General features: G+C 41.3%; 1 protein-coding gene across 1 annotated transcript in view; it reads right to left on the bottom strand.

Annotated features, from left to right (window-relative positions):
- CASP10 (caspase 10, apoptosis-related cysteine peptidase) overlaps positions 1–19,741 on the bottom strand; it is a 23,776-nt gene extending 4,035 nt beyond the window's left edge. The window contains exons 1-4 of the mRNA XM_005858240.2: positions 19,449–19,741; positions 13,179–13,258; positions 7,099–7,207; positions 640–1,132 (exon numbers count right to left, since the gene is read on the bottom strand). Of these exons, the coding sequence (XP_005858302.2) occupies positions 640–1,132; positions 7,099–7,207; positions 13,179–13,258; positions 19,449–19,644 (878 nt within the window). The 5' untranslated portion in view covers positions 19,645–19,741. The remainder of the gene's footprint in view (positions 1–639; positions 1,133–7,098; positions 7,208–13,178; positions 13,259–19,448) is intronic.
- Between the last annotated feature and the right edge of the window lie 689 nt (positions 19,742–20,430).

Raw genomic sequence — 20,430 nt, 5'->3', positions numbered from 1 at the left:
ATGAGAGGGGAGGGGAAAGGAGGGGAGGGGAGGGGAGGGAAGGGGAGGCGAGAGGAGAGGAGAAGGAGGTCCAGGGCAGAGCCTTGGTGAAGGCCCATTTCCAGGAAACCAGGTAAGGAGCATGTGGCAGAGACAGAAGGACAGTTGTCAGAGCAAAGGCAGGAGACCAAGCATATGGCCCAAAGGCAGCACATAGGCACTCACTAAATATGCGTGACTGATAAATTAATAAAGGAAAGAACACATTAAAGGCCCCCATGCTTTTATATATGCTACGTCCTCTGCTCAACATGTCTTTCACCGCAGTTAGAAGTTTCCCCTGGTCCTCCAAATCTGGGTGAGGTACCAGTTCTATGTGTGCCCATAACACCTGTGCTTTACAGTATATATATCTACCACAGGGGGATGCTCTTCCCCATCTACATGTCAGTCCCTCTAGATTGTGAGCAGCGTGAGGGCCGGGACTGTGTTTCTTTTTTATTCCATATCTTCCTTTCCAGTTATATGTTGGTGCTCAATACAGGTTTATTGGATGGATGGATGGATGGATGGATGGATGGATGGATGGATGGATGGACAGGTAGGTGAATAGATGGATGGATAAACAGGTAGGTGGATAGAACAATGTGAAACTCTTACCTTGGGACCAATTGCTTCAAATAGTTATACAGAGATTGAATATACCAGCTCCCTTCTGTCTTGTGACGAAAAGATACATAGCCAGGGACAGTGGCCAGGCCAAGAAGGAAATCTGCTTCCACAGGAACACTGTCCCGAAGGGGAGGCTGTACTAACTCGGGATTTACAGCATCTGCTTCAATGGACACAGAAGATTGTATCTCTTCTCCTTGACAGGCCTGGATGAAAAAGAGTTTGGGCTTGTTAGCCAGACCAGGGCACTGCTGGGCCGTGAAGTGAGACATGATCTCCCGGATGGGAATGAGGGCCTCGTCTGAAGAGTAGACAGCTCCAAATTGCCCGTGGGTCAGAATACAGAACACAAAGCAGTCTCCGTCAGCATGGTCTGGATGACTCTTATATCTTTGCAGAACTTCATCCAGGCATTTTTTAGTTACATCAACCCACATATCTACGTTGAATCCAAGCCACTGAAAGACATGCTTCAGGCACTCTGTTAAAAAAAAAAAAAAGTGGAGGGATGAATGATGAAATAAAACAGAGCGAAATGAAATAAAAGGGGTCAAACAATGCTAATAGTTATACAAATTGCACAGCAAATATCCTGAAACTTTGGATTATGTTTTACTCTCATAACAATAAAACTATAATTAACCTGCCTTTTTATAGCACCCACAGTGCTATCACAATGGGCCTGCGAGTGAGCAGAGGCCAGAGTCCATTCTCCTTCACAGGTGAGGGAGCTGATGGTCTGTGACTCTCCCGTGGTCACAAATCCCAGGTAGTGGTGGAGCCAGAGCTCAAACACAGGTTTTCGGCTTGTGTAGCCTGCCCCCATCCAAGGAACAGCAGCCTCCTGATCACCACACCCTCTGTCTGAGGAACAGCAGCTATGTGTGAAGCCTCCCCCCACCAGCCAGAGGAGCCACCACAGCGGTGAACAGCACCCACCACAGGAGCTGCTGCCAACTGAGGAGCAGCTGCTACCACAACCGCCCGAGGAGCAACCACAGCCCAAGGAACCACTGCCACCCAGGGAGCAGCCACTGAAGAACTCAACATCTAGATATGTTGAGCTGCCATAAAAAACTCCATTGAAAGTATCAACAGTAGACTAGGAGAAGCGGAGGACCGAATTAGTGAATTAGAAGACAAGGAAGCAAAACACACCCAAACTATACTGCAAATGGAGAAAAAAATTAAAAGACAGGAGGAGAGCCTAAGGGAGCTTTGGGACAACATGAAACGAAACAACATACGAATAATAGGGGTGCCAGAACAACAGAAAGATGAACATGGATTAGAAAACCTATTCGAAGAAATAATATCAGAAAACTTCCCTGAGGTGGGGAAGAAAAAAGTCACACAAGCCCAGAGAGTCCCAAACAAGGTGAATCCGAAAAGACCCACACCAAGACACATCATAATTACCATGGCAAATGTTCAGGACAAAGAGAGAATCTTACAGGCTGCAAGAGAGAGACGGAAAGTTACATACAAGGGATCTCCCATTAGATTATCAAATGATTTCTCAACAGAAACACATCAGGCCAGAAAAGAATGGACAGAAATCTACAAAGTGATGCAAAGCAAAGGACTGAATCCAAGAATACTCTATCCAGCAAGGCTATCATTCAAAATTGAAGGGGAAATAAGAAGCTTCACAGACAAAAAAAGGCTAAGGGAGTTTATCACCACCAAGCCAGCCATGCAAGAAATGCTAAAGGGACTGGTGTAAAAAGAAGAAATAACAAGCTCAGAAAGAAAACAGCCACACACACAAAAAAAGAAATGGCTACAAACAAGTACCTTTCAATAATAACTTTAAATGTAAACGGACTAAATGCTCCAACCAAAAGACATCGAGTGGCTGAATGGATAAAAAAACATGACCCATACATCTGCTGTCTACAAGAGACCCACCTCATTAGAAGGGACTCACACAGACTGAAAGTGAAGGGATGGAAAAATATCTTTCACGCAAATGGAAAGGAAAAGAAAGCTGGGGTAGCAATACTTATATCGGACAAAATACATCTCAAAGTGAAGGCCATAACCAGAGATAAGGAAGGCCACTTCATAATACTAAAGGGATCAATACAACAAGAAGATATAACCCTGGTAAACATATATGCACCCAATGCAGGAGCACCCAAATTCATAAAAAAACTCCTGGAAGATATCAAAGGAGAGATCGACAACAATACAATCATAGTAGGGGACTTTAATACACCACTGACACCACTGGATAAGCCCGCTAGACAAACAATCAGCAAAGAAACAGCAATCCTAAATGACTCACTAGATCAGATGGACTTAATTGACATCTTCAGAACACTTCACCCCAAAGCCATGGAATATACATTCCTCTCAGGTGCTCATGGGACATATTCAAAAATAGACCACATATTGGGTCACAAGCAAAGTCTCCACAAATTCAAGAAGATTGAAATCATAAAAAGCTTCTTCTCAGACCACGATGGCATAATGTTAGAAATAAACTACAATAAAAACAACCCAAAATACTCAAACACTTGGAAGCTGAATAGCATGTTATTAAATATTGATTGGGTTACCAATGAGATCAAAGAAGAAATTAAAAACATCCTGGACACTAATGACAATGAAAACACAACAATCCAAAACCTATGGGACACAATGAAAGCAGTCCTGAGAGGGAAGTTTATAGCTCTACAGGCCTACCTCAAAAAACAAGAAAAAATGGTAGTAAATCATCTAACTCTTCAACTCAAAGAATTAGAAAGAGAGCAACAAGAAAACCCCAGAGTGAGCAGAAGGAAGGAGATAATAAAGATTAGAGCAGAAATAAATGACATAGAGACCAAAAAAACAATACAGAAAATCAATGAAACCAAGAGCTGGTTCTTTGAAAGGATAAACAAGATTGACAAACCTCTAGCCAGGCTCACCAAGAAGCAAAGAGAGAGGACCCAAATAAACCAAATCAGAAACGATAGAGGCGAAATAACAACAGACCCCACAGAAATACAAATGATTGTTAAACAATACTATGGACAGCTCTACTCCAACAAACTAGACAACCTGGAGGAAATGGACAAATTCCTAGGAAAGTACAACATTCCAAAACTCAATCAGGAAGAATCTAAAAATCTCAATAGGCCAATAACTATGGAAGAAATTGAAGCAGTCATCAAAAAGCTCCCAGCAAACAAAAGCCCAGGACCAGATGGCTTCTCAGGGGAGTTTTACCAAACTTTCAAGGAAGAACTAAAACCTATCCTCCTCAGACTACTACAAAAAATTCAGGAGGAAGGAACACTTCCAAGCTCATTCTATGAAGCCAGCATCACCCTAATACCAAAACCAGGTAAAGACAACACAATGAAAGAGAATTACAGGCCAATATCCCTCATGAACATAGATGCCAAAATCCTCAACAAAATCTTAGCAAATCGGATCCAACAGTACATCAGAAGGATCATACACCATGACCAAGTAGGATTTATCCCAGGGATGCAAGGATGGTACAACATCCGTAAATCAATAAACGTAATACATCACATAAACAAATTGAAAGAAAAAAACCACATGGTCATATCAATTGATGCAGAAAAAGCATTCGACAAAATCCAACACCCATTTTTGATAAAAACTCTCAGCAAGGTGGGAATAGAAGGATCATACCTCAACATAATAAAAGCCATATATGACAGGCCCACAGCCAACATCATACTCAATGGACAAAAACTAACACCATTTCCCCTAAGAACAGGAACAAGACAGGGATGCCCACTCTCGCCACTCCTCTTTAACATAGTCCTGGAAGTATTAGCCATTGCAATTAGACAAGAAGAAGAAATAAAAGGCATCCAAATTGGAAAAGAGGAAGTAAAACTGTCCTTATTTGCAGACGACATGATATTATACATACAAAACCCTAGAGACTCCATCAAAAAACTACTAGACTTAATACATGAATTTGGCAATGTAGCAGGATACAAAATTAACCCCAAGAAATCTGAGGCATTTCTATACACCAATAGTGAACTTTCAGAAAGAGAGATTATAAAAACAATCCCATTTACCATCGCACCAAAAAAATTAAGCTACCTAGGAATAAACTTAACTAAAGAGGTAAAAGACCTCTACTCAGAAAACTACAGGACGTTGAAAAAAGAGATAGAGGAAGACATAAAGAGATGGAAGAACATACCATGTTCTTGGATTGGTAGAATCAACATCATTAAAATGTCCATACTACCCAAAGCAATCTATAAATTCAACGCACTTCCCATTAAAATACCAATGGCCTACTTCAAAGATCTAGAACGAACTCTCCAAAAATTCATCTGGAATAAAAAAAGACCCCGAATAGCTGCAGCGATCCTGAGAAAGAACAAAGTAGGTGGGATCTCAATGCCAGATATCAAGCTGTATTACAAAGCCACTGTTCTCAAAACTGCCTGGTACTGGCACAAGAACAGACATATAGATCAGTGGAATAGAATAGAGAGTCCAGAAATTAGCCCGAACCAATATGCTCAATTAATATTTGACAAAGGAGGAAAGAACATTCAATGGAGCCAAGATAGTCTCTTCAATAAGTGGTGTTGGGAAAATTGGACAGATATATGCAAGAAAATGAAACTAGACCACCAACTTACACCATACACAAAAATAAACTCAAAATGGATAAAGGACTTAAATGTACGACAGGAAACCATAAAAATTCTAGAAGAATTCAAAGGCAACAAAATCTCAGACATATGCCGAAGCAATTTCTTCACTGATACAGCTCCTAGGGCAGTTGAAACTAAAGAGAAAATGAACAAATGGGACTACATCAAAATAAAAAGCTTCTGCACAGCAAAAGAAACCATCAACAAAACAACAAGAAAACCCACTGCGTGGGAAAACATATTTGCCAACGTCATATCTGATAAGGGCCTAATCTCCAAAATTTATAGGGAACTCATACAACTTAACAAAAGGAAGATAAACAATCCAATCAAAAAATGGGCAAAGGATCTAAATAGACACCTTTCAAAAGAGGACATTCAGAAAGCCAAGAGACATATGAAAACATGCTCAAAGTCACTAATCATCCGAGAGATGCAAATCAAAACAACAATGAGGTACCATCTCACACCTGTCAGAATGGCTATCATCAACAAATCAACAAACGACAAGTGCTGGAGAGGATGTGGAGAAAAAGGAACACTTGTGCACTGCTGGTGGGAATGCAGACTGGTGCAGCCACTATGGAAGACAGTATGGAGTTTCCTCAAAAAACAAAACATGGAACTCCCATTTGACCCTGTGATCCCACTTCTAGGAATATATCCCAAGAAACCAGAAACACCAATCAGAAAGGATCTATGCACCCCTATGTTCATAGCAGCACAATTCACCATAGCTAAGATTTGGAAACAGCCTAAGTGCCCATCAGTAGATGAATGGATTAGAAAACTGTGGTACATCTACACGATGGAATACTATGCTGCTGTAAAAAAGAAGGAATTCTTACCATTTGCAACAGCATGGATGGAACTGGAGAGCATTATGCTAAGTGAAATAAGCCAGTCAATGAAAGAAAAATACCACATGATCTCACTCATTTATGGATAATAAAGACCATTATAAACTTATGAACAAAAATAGATACAGAGGCAGAGCTGCCTCAAACAGACTGTCAAACTACAGAGGGAAGACCGGGAAGGGTTGGGGGGCAGGAGGGAAGGGTAAGAGAACAATTGAAGGACTTGTATACATGCATATAAGCATAACCAATGGACATAAGACACTGGGGGGTAGGGGAGGCCAGGGGATTGTCAAGGGCGGGGGAAAAAGGAGACATATGTAATACTCTTTGTAATACTTTAAGCAATAAAAAAAAATAAAAATAAATTTTAAAAAACCACAGGTTTCTCAAACTGACCCAGCATGCTCGCCCCTACATCACGAATCATATGTGGTCAGGGGCCCTTTTCACTCTGTAAGCAGGTTGCTGACACCCCAGATGCTATGGTCTAAAAATTTGTGTCTCCCCAAAATTCACATGTTGAAATCCTAACCCTCAAGGTATGGGCATTAGAAAGTGGGGCCTTTGAGAGGTGCTTAGGCCATGAGGGTTGAGCCCATAAAGAAACCCCAAGTGAGGTTACAGTGAGAAGATAGCCATGTAGGAAGCAGACTCTCACCAGACACTGAAACCCCATAGCCTTGATCTTAGACGTCCCAGCCTTCAGAACCATGAGAGACACAGGTTGGTTGGTTGTAAGCCACCCAGTCTCGGTTGTTTGATACGGCAGCCTGGATAGACTAAAACACTAGGGGCAGATAGGAGGCTTCGAAACATTTATAATATCATCCTTACATTAAATGGAAGATTAAAAATTACAGAAAGAAAATATGAAAATGAAAAATGATTTTAAGATCCCCAGCTTCCATTCGATATACTATCACAGCCTTTCTTACCAGCGTCTTTATCAGTCCCTTGTCTTTTTGACAGTGAGGTAAAGTTCTGGTTGTTGATAACAACACAGTAGCCTCTATGTTTACGATCCATCCTGTACACAGTTTCCTCCTTGAAAGAAGAAGAGATGGAACCACTTATTAGAGAATCTTCACTTTAAGAGTTTAATGTTTCTAACCAACCACTCCATTTATCGTACCAAAGGCAGAGAATTCTCAAGATCCTGGGCCTGGTCTGGAATTAATCAATGGCCAGGCCCTGACTAAAATTCAGACTTCACCTGGTTTAATTACAAAATGTCAATTCTCAGTGTCAAATAACAGAGTATGTTTTTTAACTTTGGAAAACCCAGGGTTTATGCAAAAGCATCTTCCTTTTTGGATTAGCAAAGTGAAGAAAGCATAGGTAAGGACCTAACAAGACAACAAAAATATCAAATGGTAATTTTTTTCAGATGGTAGGATTCAGAGTGATCTGTTTTCTCCAAAAGCAGAGAAATCTCTTTGGTAGCAATCACAGTGGGGAATTTAAAATGTATGCAATCATTTCCGAAGGCTATCACAAACAGCCTATGATTATAAACTATCTGAGTTGGCTTCAGCGGGGCCTCTGTGTGGCTAAAATGATCTCCTGAAAACATGGTACAGCTTGAATCCAAACAGAAAAGAAGTGGCATCAGTCGATAAAAAAGAAATTCCCTTTCTGGAAATAATTTAAAAAGTTTGCGTGACTGAAAGGGCAATAGCGTCCCCTCCATAGCAAGTGTCAGCACACTTCTGAAGGTTAGAAAGAAAGGTGGGAAGGACAGAGATGATCACAGAAAGAGGAAGAAGAACCAAGACAGACACAAAGAACTCTGAGCCCTCAAAGCCACTAAGGGTGAGACCCCAGTTGGAAACGCCCCCAAAGAAACTGTCCAGACCTTTGTGCTGGTTCCAGAAGTTAGACTGTAAGCAGATGGTCTCAACATCTCCCTAGAGACCAGGGTTACTTGGTCACCGAGAAAGAGAAATACTTATTTTCTTCAAATATATCTCCTCACTTAGATATCCTTACACCAGGTGGGTTGAGAGTCAATACCACATGAATCAGATCAAATGTTTCCGGTAGAAGCTTGTTTGGGTAGAGTCACTGAGCAGATACGAAGGAGAAGAAAGGGGGAGATGGGAAGAGATTAACCAAAGAACTCATGCATATATGCACAACCAATGGACACAGACAATAGTGTGGAGAAGGCCTGCAGTGGGGCAGGGGCTGGGAGGAAGGGGGTAAAGGGTGAGAAATGGGGGACATCTATAATACTGTCAACAATAAAATAAAATAAAAATAAATAAAATCAATTTTAAAAAATTAAAAAAAAAAAAAGGCCCAGAGACTCAATCTGGGAAAGACAAAAATCAGTCCATAGCCCTGGGATTACTTAGTCAGGCTTTTGGCATTGGCTGAGGATTGCAGTGCTTTGAAGGGTTTCTGCAGACTCCATGGTTCCTCTGAATAAGGATCCATCATAAAGAGGAAGCCAAGGATGAGTTGTCACAGGACAGTAACAAGAAAATATCTCTTGAAACTTTTCTTCGTCCACCAGCCAGACTTCAGTAGAAGCTGGCGAGCTCCGCCCTAGCCTCTGAGTCAGTTATTAACTACGGTTAAGATTAAGGGTCTGTCCTGGGTGCTCACCTCAGGCTGAGCAAGTCTAGTACCCACCAGACCAGAAAACGCACTGAAAAGGACCCAAGCTGCTGTCATACAAAGAGGTGCACCTGCACGTTCCTCCTCACCTTGGAGAAGGTGACGTCCCAGGGAGCCATGTTTTAACTGTGAAACCGCAGAATTGCAAGACTGAAAGAAACTTGTTTACTTTTCAAAGAAGTGAAGCCATTGCCTGAGCTCCTGCAGCTACACAGTGAAGCCAGGTGTTTGGAGGGCAAGCTCTGGGGTCAGACTGCCAAACTCCAGCTCCATTTCTTTCTAGCCGCATGGCCTTCAGCAAAGTACTTGACCTCTTGGGTCTCGGTTTCCTCATCATTCGGTGATAATGTGATTGAAGAATTAAATGAGATAAGCCCTAGAAAGCTCTCAGAACAGTGCCTGGCACATGACACGTACTCAATAATGGTTAATTCTCACCAACACCATATCACATAACCTCCCAGTTAAGATTCCTAGGGAAGTGGAGCGTGTGGAACCAAGAACCGGTTTGCTCCCAATGGCAGAGTCTGAAATATTTCCCCGAGGTTATGGTTTCTGGGCAAGGATTCAAGGAAATAAACACACCGTTGCTGAGCCCCTCCCTCTGGCCTCTCTCCCTCTGCAGGTAGCACCATAGCAGACATCCTCAGACTCAACATTTCACTCTGTCACTGCTAGCCTGGCGCCTCAGGGCCGCCAGGGGTTCCCTCCCTCCTCACAGAGGGTGTCCGAATTCTGAAGGGTTGCTTGCATTCCCTGGAAGCTGTTATGTCAGGCTTTCCAAGTGGAAACCACCTCTTCATCCTCCCAAAGAAACCACCTCTTCATCCTCCCTGGTATAATCCATGCATTCATTGGTTTGCTCTGAATTGAGATAAGAAATGAATTCTCCACTAATTTGTAAACCTTCTCCCAAGTCACAGTGAATAACTTGGTATATGAAAATATATCTCTTTCTGCCATCCTAATCCAAGTTATAGTTGGGAACATCTACCATTAGAATTCTCCACTAATTTGTAAACCTTCTCCCAAGTCACAATGAATAACTTGGTATAAGAAAATATATCTCTGCCATCCTGATCCAAGTTATAAAAAGTGCATTGGGAACATCTACCATTACTCCTTGTGGGCTCATCTTGCCAAGTCCCCTCATGTTGAGGAAAGAGGAAGTGCAGGAAATTCACAGAGTTAGGAGGAGAGTTGAAAATCTAGACTTGCTGGGTTGGCAAACACATTGAGGGGGTGTGCCCTGCGAAGGTACGGAAGCTCCCTGCCACTCCCACTTCTCATCTCTTGCCCTATGGATCTCTTCCATATGGATGTTCTTGAGTTGTATCCCTTACAATGAACCTGAAATGTAAATGTTAAAAAAAAAAAGTGACGTGATGCAGAAAAGGACAGATGCCTAATCTCCAGCCATAGAAAAGGCCACTGGCAAGTGACAAGAAGAGAATCAACTCCCTTCTTCCAAAGGGGAAGGATCCACAAAGACACAGTGGCGAGAATTTTCAGAGCAAGGGAGTCTCAGTGAGTCAGTGTGTGGGCCCTTCATGCACAATGCCTGGGACTCCTGGAGCCCTTCGTCTCACTCAGCCACTAGTTTTCACAGCTGGAAGTGATGGGGACTTGTCTTCCCAGCACTGGAACCCTGGCCTGGGGGCCCTGGTGTTGGGCTGGGACCCCTGTATTTTCAGAGGGGACCTCCACAGTTGAGATATTCCTCCGATTTTTAAGTGCCACACGTGGGAGTGGGACCAGGCTGTTCCATGTCTCCACCCTTCCTACCAGTCTCAACGTGGCTCCCTCTATATATCCTTAGTTACAGGACTTCAGTTTAGCTACATTTCATGCATTCTGAATGATGGTTGCTCTGTAACTTAGTTGTAATTTTGATGTGGTTGTGGGAGGTTCTGAATACCATGTTTACTTACACCATCATCTTGACTGGAACTCTATGGAAAAAATTTTCAAATAAAAAATAAAACTTTCACAAACAACCCAGTTTAAAAACAACCCATTTATCCAAAGAAGATATACAAATGGCCAACAAGCACACGAAAGGATGCCCAACATCACTAATCATGAGAGAAGCAATGAAAATCAAAACTACAATGAGATACCACCTCACACCCATTTGGATGGCTACTATCAAAAACCAGGAAAATGCCCTAACCGGTTTGGCTCAGTGGACAGAGCATTGGCCTGTGGACTGAAAGGTCCCAAGTTCAATTCCGGCTAAGGGCATGTACCTTGGTTGCAGGCACATCCCCAGTAGGAGGTGTGCAGGAAGCAGCTGATCGATGTTTCTCTTTCATCGATGTTTCTAACTCTCTATCCCTCTCCCATCCTCTCTGTGAAAAATCAATAAAATATATTTTTTTTAAAAACGGGAAAATAAGTGCTGGCGAAGATGTGGGGAAACTGGATCCTTTGTGTATGATTGGTAGAAAGGATGCCGCTGCTGTGGAAAACAGTATGGTGGTTCCTCAAAAGATGAAATACAGAATGACCCTAAGATCCAGCAATTCCACTTCTGGGTAAACACCCAAAAGGACTGAAAGCAGGATCTAGAGGAGATATTTGTACTACGATCATAGCAGCATCATTCACAGTAGCCAAAAGGTGGAAGCAACCCAAGTAGCCATCAGTGGATGCACGGATAAACGAAATGTGGGCTCTCCACACAATGGAAGATTATTCAACCTTTAAAAGGAAGAAAATTCTGACATGGATGAACGTTGAGGACATTATACATGAAACGAAATAAGCCAGTCACAAAAAGGCAAATATTGTATGACTTCGTTTACTAGTATATGAGGTACCTAGAGTAGTCAAGGTCATAGAGACGGAAAGTAGAATGGTGTTTGCCAAGAGCTGGGGGGAGTGGGAAATGAGAAGCTATTGTTTAGTGGCTACAAAGTTTAAGTTTTACAAAATAAAAAGAGTTCGAGAAGGAGATTGGTTACACAACCATGTGAATGTACTTAACAGTACTGAACTGTACATTTAAAAAATGGTTAAGATGATATGCCTGGCCACTGTGGCTCAGTGGTTGAGCGTTGATCCACAAACTGGGAGATCACAGTTTGATTCCGGTCAGGGCACATGCCCTGTGTGCAGGCTTGATTCCCAGTGGGGGGTGTGCTAGAAGCAGCCAATCGGTGATTCTCTCTCATCATTGATGTCTCTGTCTCTCTCTTCCCACTCCCTTTCTCTCTGAAATCAATAAAAAGATATTTTTTTAAAATGGTTAAGATGATAAATTTTATGATATTTGTATTTGACCACAATTACAAACAAAAACAAAAATTTCCAAGGCCAAGCTAACTTCCCTGATGCCGACAGAGTTACAGAGTTTGGCAAAATAGAACTGCCCGAGTCTGCTGGAAAGAAACAAACCCCGGGAAGAATGTCATCTGTCTCCCAACGGTCTCGCTCACGTCGTGAGGAACAGATTGCAGATTCCCCCGTATTTCCCCCTCTCCCCACCCTCCCGTTGCTGGGCACCACAGAAACTCCATTCTTGTCCTCTGGGGAGGTCTGGCTACATAATTTGTGGGGCCTAGTGCAAAACAACAGCTATACATTATTAAGAATTTCAAAACAGTCCTGGCCAGTGTGGCTCAGTTGGATGGAACATTGGCAGTCAGCCCATAAATACAGGTTCAATTCCCGGTCAGGGGTATCACATACCTAAGTTGCGGGCTAGATCTGAGGTCCAGGCACATACTGGAGGCAACCAATCTCTCTCTTTCTCACTCTCTCTCTTCCTCTCTCTCTAAAAATCAATGCAAACATATCCTCAGGTGAGGATTAAAAAAAAAACAACACAAAGAATTTCACCTGGCTGGTGTGTCTCAGCGGTTGATTATTGACCCATGAACCAGGAGGTCATGGTTAGATTTCCAGTCAGGACACATGACCAGGTTTCAGGCTCAATTTCCAGTAGGGGGCTTGCAGGAAGCAGTGGATGGATGTTTCTCTTTCATCAGTGTTTCTCTCTCTCTCTCTCTCAATGTTTCCATCACTCTATCCTTCTCCCTCTCTCTCTAAAATTAAAAATTTTTTTAACATATTTAAAAAAATAATTTCAAGACAGTGAAAAAAGCATTAAAAAAGCCTGGGCTGTATGTGACTGCACAGGCTGTATGCCCATGAGGCCAGCCCTGATTGAACCCCACAGATAAGAACAGATGGCACAGCACAACACAGTAGTGCCCTGGAGTCAGCTCAAGCCAGCTAGTGAGAGCTAGTATTAGATTTTTCAAATTCTGCAATACAGTTGATATCCTATTAGTAACTGGAAATCAGATGGAAATGAGTGTCTCTATCTCTCTTTCTTGGAGACTAGGGGTGGAGAGCAGAGCTGGTGGTTAAACATTTACCAACATACCGATGAACCTGCTGGTAAGGCTTGACGGATTTGATTAATGTCTGAAGCAGAAAGTAGTTCTTTCCTCTTTTGCTCAGCTTCTGCAAAAAAATAGAAAATATTTGTTTTTTAACGATGTCTGGCTACGTTGCTTTTCAGAGTTTGCCTCATCAGCTGGTCAACAGATCCATTCAGCAAGGCTTCTGTTTTAATAATCTCTGTGCTGAGGAGACTGGAATTGGAAAATCAATGCTGATTGATACATTATTACTAATTTTGAAGACTGTGAATCCTCGAATTTTACCCACGTTAGACCTAAAATTCAGGCATATCAACTCCAATAAAGTAATGTTCGATTACAATTGGCCATTGTGACTACAGTGGGACTTGGTGACCAGATAAACAAAGAAGAGAACTACCAACCAACAGTGACTGCATAGATGCTCATTTTGAGGCCTTGCTCCAAGAAGAACTGAAGATTAAGCATCATCTCTTCAACTACCACTCTTCTCAGACCCATGCGGGCCTCTGCCTCATCTCACCAATGGGCCACTCTCTGAAGACACTTGATCTCTTAACCATGAAGAGCCTTGACAACAAGGTGAGCATGATACCAGTGATTGCCAAAGCAGCTGCTATTTCCAATGCTGAATTACAGGAGTTTAAGATGAAGCTCATGAGGTAAGTGGTCAGCAATGGTGTCAGGTATACCAATTGCCAACAGGTGGTGAAACTATTGCTAAAATCAAGGCTTCAATGAGTGACATTTTCCATTCGCTTTTGAAGGAAGTGTGAACATTGAGGAGTAAGAAGGGCTCTTGGTGGCTCACTGGGCTCAGATGTTAAAAAAGCAGAGCCTCCCAGCCGTTTCTGCACAGGGGCCTCTTAAGCAAGCTGCACTTTTCGGAGAAGTTTCTGCATCGCCTGCCGACATTATGTTTCTGCCATCTGGACAAGCCCTTACAAAGGTTTCCTGGAATCCTATTTCAACCAATAGGAAAATTGAGGGACTATATTTTAAAATGTATTATGAACCTGAAGGTCTAACCTTTCAATTATATAGGACTTTTAAATTTTTGACATGATTATCTAATTTATAACATGATCCTAAGTTTTTGTATCAAATTTTATATAACACTAGAGGCCCGATGCACAAAATTCGTGCAAGAATAGGCCTTCCTTCCCCTGTCTGCCGGCACCGGCTTCCCTCTGGCACTCAGGACCCAGATTTCCCTCCAGCTGCCAGCAGGCACCTGGGACCCAGGCTTCCCTCACAGCCCTGGCTTCGTCCGGAAAGTTGTGTGGAAGGACGTCCGGTCTAATTAGCATATTACGCTTTTATTATTATAGATGATGGCCTTCCATGGTTCAGTATCCTTATTGTGGTTCATGTATTATTGTGATGAGACAAAATATGTTTAAAAGTAAAAACATCCAAGTATATAAACCTTATAAACTTTTTTGTAGTGATAAGTGCCTTTGAACTTAGGTGTTATCACAGTATTTTCACTAGGATGTATTACATATTTGCTGCTTAAAACTCTGTATTCCAGACAAAAAAATAATAAGATTGAATCATCTTATTAAAAGTATTTCTTTCCCTGGCCAGTGTGGCTCAGTTGGTTGGAACATACACCAAAAGGCAGAGGGTTCGATTCCCGGTCAGGGCACATAACCAGGTTGCAGGTTTGATCCCTGGTTGGGGTGAGTGAGCGATGTTTCTCTCTCGCATGGATATTTCCCTCTCTCTCTCCCTCCCTCCCTTCCCATCCCTCCCTCCCTCTCTCTAATTTCAGTTTATAAAATATTTCTAAGAAAATAACTATGAACATTTGAATATTAAAGATATGAAATTTTGGGTAATTCACATCTCAAGGGATATTTTAATTCAGTGCCTTAGTAGTATTCTCAGAACAATGAACTTTTTCTTAACAGTCATAGGTATATAATTTTTTATTTTTTGTACTTGAATATTCTAAACAAGGCTGACATTTACTCTAGACAGAGTAAAAAAAGTTATTTCTCCCTCTCCTTAAGGTAATGATTCACTTTCCTGATCTAAGGAAATGTCACTACCTAGGAGGCAGCAAACAGAATCACAGATCGGAAAACAACAATCTGACCAGCAGCAGTTCAAGGTAACCAATCAGCAAAATAAATTATTTTACAGAAACCTATAGATTTGTAATGCCATTTGCTTAAAGAGACCTACATATATACTCAGGAAAAAAAAATTTGAACTTATAATAAATTATTTTTATTTACCATTATATTTTCAGTCCTTGTATTATTCTATTTCATTTCTTATTGTTTTTGTTTTTATTATTTTAATAATTTTGTTAGTTCTTAAAATTTGTTATATACTTTACTAGATTCCATTTCCAAACGCATGGTGCTTACTATGTCAGATAATTGCCAACTAGAGATCACAAAAGCATTGCCTCAAGCATCAGAGCCAGAACTCAGACTATAATAACAAAAAGAAAAAGAAGGAAAAAGAACAGGAAAGAAAAAAGAAAAGGAAGGAAAGAAAGAAGTAAGGAAGGGGAAAGAAGGGAGAGAGAAAAAAAGAAAATCCTTTTTCTTAGGTCAATATTTAGTCTTTAATACATTTTTTACTACACATTTTTAATGTTGACATTATTGCAGATGTCCCCCTTTCCCGCCCCTTTGCCCACCTCCACCCCTCCTCTGCCCCCTCCCTTGGCCTTCACCACACTATTGTCCATGTCCATGCATATATGTTCTTTAGCTAATCCCTTTGCTCATTATCCAGTCACTCCTAGCCCCCTCCCTCAGGCACCAGCCAGTCTATTCCATGTATCCATTTTGTTCATCAGTTTATTTTGTTCATTAGATTCCACGTATTAGTGAGATCTTGTGGTACTTGTCTTTCTCTGACTGGCTTAGGATCATACTCTCCTGGTCCATCCATGCTGTCAAAAACGGTAAGATTTCCTCCTTTTTTATAGCCTCGTAGTATTCCATTGTGTAAATGTACCACAGCTTTATAAAGTGGTAATTAAATAAATATAATATGTACATAAAATATATTTCTATGGAACCATTAATAAGAGTGAGCTATGGGAAAATGTCAGATATATTAGGTAAGAATAAAGTAAATTATGGAATATGAATAGCATGATCTTACTTAAATATATATTAATCTTCACACACACACACACACACAATTGTCTCTATACAGAAGAAAGGCTACATGAGAAATCTAATGAAAAAAAATGAATTGACCAACAAAATAGGACCCAAAGCATAGAGGCATAGAACAGACTGACATACCTCAATGTGGGGTCGGGGGACAAGAAGAGATAAACCAAAGAACTTATATACTTATATGCATAAGCCTATGGACATGGGCAATAGGGTAGTGAAGACCTAGGGGGAAGGGAGCCTATGGACACGGGCAATAGGGTAGTGAAGACCTAGGGGGAAGGGGGGGGGGCTAGGATATCTGTAATGCTATCAACAATAAAAAAAATATATTTTAAAAATTTAAATCAAATTTAAAAAGAAGAAAGGCTACAAAAATATACTCCAAAGAATGGTTATCTCTCGGGTATGGGCTGTCAGTGGAGGAAGGAGAAGAGAGAGACTTTTACCTTCTATACTCTGTATTGTTGTCATTATTTAATTTTAATTGAATTTTATTATAATTTACACATATTTTAATAATAACTTTAAAATTCTAAGTCACACCAAGGCTCAAGAAAACTGAGGAAGATATCCTGGTGGTTCTTAAGCAGAGCTTCTGTCCTAATCAGATACAAATGGACTTTGTCTTTGGTTCATACTCACTCACCGAGAATTCTAAAATCCACACACCTGCTATCTTTTTGGTCCTTTAGTCCTTCATCCTAAATGGCAGAATTAAGCCCAAACTCTTAGGACTGTAGAAAGTCCCTATTAAAATGTTAATTGATACCTATAATACGATAATAAATATATATTTGGTCTCTGCTCCCCAAATCCTTAGAATCACTGATGTGTCTTTTTCTTTTAATTTTGGTTTATTGCTTAAAGTCGCTGATGTGTCTTTTATATGCCTAGTAGGAGATGACTGGTGATGGGGGCTCCTGGGTCGCCCCAGGATGGGGCTGGTTGCAGGAGAACCTACCACGGGATTGGAGGAACTTACCCTCAGACCACTAGGAGGAAGAGAGGGGTCAGAGGCCGTTAACCGTATGGTCCATGATTTAATCACTCATGACTAGCTGAAGGGAGAGCACTTCCAGGTTGGTGACCACATGGAGGTGTGGGGAGGGTGAGCTGCCCCGAGAGCCTGGGAGCACCATGGTCCGTCCCCCTGCCTCACCCTATGCATCTCTTCCTCTTGGCTGTTTCTTTTCCTAATAATCCAGTCATCTAGCAAGGACTCAGGTTTCCAGAGTCCTGGAGCCATTCTAGCCAATTATTGAACCTGAGGAGGGGATCATGAGACCCACCGGCTTGTACCCAAATCGGACAGATGCTGTGCGTACTCTGGGGACCCACTACTTCTAATTGGCATCTGAAGTGGGGGGGGGCAGTCTTGGGGGCCTGAGACCTTCACTAATGGCGTTAGGGTCTGTGCTAACTCTGGTTCGTGTCAAAAGTGAGTCAAATGTAAGACACACAGTTGGTGTCCACAGAGAATTGTTGGGTCTGAAAAACCCCACACATCTGGGGTCAGAGGTGTTCCGGGGGTGCTGGTGGGCTAGTAGAAGAAAACACGAGTTTTTCTTTCAACACCCAAGGAGACCACACAGCAGGTAGGTTGTGGATAAGAAAAGTCAAAATTAGAATTCTTCTGATCTAAAGCTCAGCCCTCAAGACTCATGGAGGCACTTACTACATGAAAACTAGAGTTCTGCCCACCTGCCCTGTGTTTACCTCGTGTCGGGTACTTGACAAGAAAATGGCAATGTGATCGGAAAACAAAACCTCAGAGTTCAGACGAGGATTCCAAATATACTTTCGACATCAACTTCCTGCTTTTTATTTCTCACTTGATACCCTGCTGGTTAGAAGACCTGCATTTTTTTCTTCATAACTTTTACTTAAATTATACATTCATTCATTGCTGTAGTTGTGGTTTGAGAGTTTATCATTTTAACAACAATATATTTTGTTCCAAAGTTCATCTTGTATTTAGAGAATTCTTAGAGAGGGGTTTCCTTTTGGCTAGTTTCATTTTCAACCACAGAAATTTGCACACCAGATTGACTCACTGAAGTAAATATGGGTGTGGCATAAAGGCTTCCTCAGGAGTTTTTATCTGTAGCTTTTGTTTAACAGTGGAGAAATAGACCCAGAGAAACACAACTTTTCACAAGTTGATACACGGTGAGGCAGCCAGGTTTGATTTCTGCCCTGTGCTATTGCCTCTATACCAAAGCAATCCTACCTTTACAAAACAGAAAGGTAGAATAATAAATTTCTTCTCTGATAGTAATTTCTGAGAGTACCATAGGAAAGTTTTCATGACTCTTCTCTCTGACAAACGTATTGAATGCTTTATTCTGTGCCAGAAAAGTACTTCATAGGAATTAGAAAATGCATAGCTTCAAGTCCTAACCGGTTTGGCTCAGTGAATAGAGTGTCAGCCCTCGGACTGAAGGGTCCCGGGTTTGATTCCCCATCAAGGGCAAGTACCTGGGTTACAGGCTCGATCCCCAGCCCTGGTAGGGGCATATGCGGGAGGCAACCAATCAAAGTGTCTCTCTCACATCAATGTTTCTCTCTATCTCTGTCTCTCCCCCTCCCTTCACTCTCTCTAAAAATCAATGGGAAAATATCCTCGGATGAGGATTAACAATAAATTAATTAAAATACAATAAAACTCATATCTTCAAGAAAAACCATGAGGCAAGTACTATCATTACCTCATTTTATAGATAGGGAAAGTGAGGTGTAAAAATGCTAAGGCAGGGGCCACAGCACCACTAATAGATGGTGTCCTGGCAATCTGACTCCATAGCATACTCCCTGTGCTATCCTGCCTCCTTTTTTGTTATTTCATTCTAACTGATTTCCTGTACTCTCACTCCCACATAAGAATAAGAAGAAGATATTTATCTAAAACTACTTTCCTCCCACTAGAATACAAGTTCCCAAGAGGAGCTTCTAAAACTGTGTCTAGTACAAAGTCTGCACTCAATCAATGAGTTGAATAAACGAGCTCAGGAGAGTTCTGGCTTTTCCAGAGAATATTATCAGACTGATAACATCACACGTGACCAGTTAATTTACGAATTCCCATGGTCTGATGCAAGCAAGTAAGCATGAGTCAGTTACCTTTCTTCTCTCTTTTATATTTTTCTATCTTTCTCATAAGATGAGGCGCAACAGTCTTGCAGAGATTCTCCAGTAAGGTCAGATCATCTGCATCTATTTTAGCTTGTTTCTCCAGATGTTCCAGGAAACTTAGAGAGGTCTGCAAGAGAATCAATGGCGTCACATTTACTTGCCTACTGATTATCCGTTCATTCATTAAACACTGCCTACGTGGCCACGAGGCACCAGGTTTTGCATGGATGAATAAGGTAGGTTGTTTATCCCAGAGGAGTTCAATAGTGTGGGGGAAGAGGTATGACCAAGTCAATTTCTATATCATCTGTATTCATATCAAAAGCCAGTATACTAGTACATATGGTGTCTCCCCCAAAATGTATATACATCGTGTCTGTAATTTCAATTGCATTTTGAAAATGAAATGTATCTTAATAAACACTGCCTTTATAACTATTCAAAGTGTATATACATTTTCTGAGACACCCTGAATACTACATGCCATTCAGTGCCTGCCATATATTAACCTCAAAAACAACTCAGTGAGGTAGGTACTACTACAATATCCATTTTAAAAATGAAACAGCTGAAGCACAGAGTCGACAACTTGTCCAAGGTCACAGAGCCAGTAAGTGGCAGTGAAAGTCTCCTTCATTAACCATTGAGCTGTACTACCTTTAACTCGGCAGCAAAATAGAGGCACCAAGGAAATGAGCATAAAATGTTTTGAAAGAATGTTATATTTGGTATTTTAAAAGAAAAATATCATAAGTACTCCTGGAAAAAGCTGCAAATTGGCTGGTATTATTTTAACATTGAATTACATATGGGATAGAAGGCACCAAATCTTTTCAATCATTAGGGCTTCTCAATGTATTAAGCTGGTTCTGAAAGAAAATATATATGAACAAAATTATACTAGAGCCCCCAGAAAAGAGAAAATATTCAGAAAGTGAACACTATTAGCAGAGTGGGATCTGGGGAAGAG

The sequence above is a fragment of the Myotis brandtii genome, unplaced genomic scaffold (genome assembly GCF_000412655.1).
Source record: "Myotis brandtii unplaced genomic scaffold, ASM41265v1 scaffold1162, whole genome shotgun sequence".
NCBI classification, from domain to species: Eukaryota; Metazoa; Chordata; class Mammalia; order Chiroptera; family Vespertilionidae; genus Myotis; species Myotis brandtii.
Note: the sequence above shows the minus strand (reverse complement) of the source record. Positions and strands in the feature narration are given on the sequence as shown.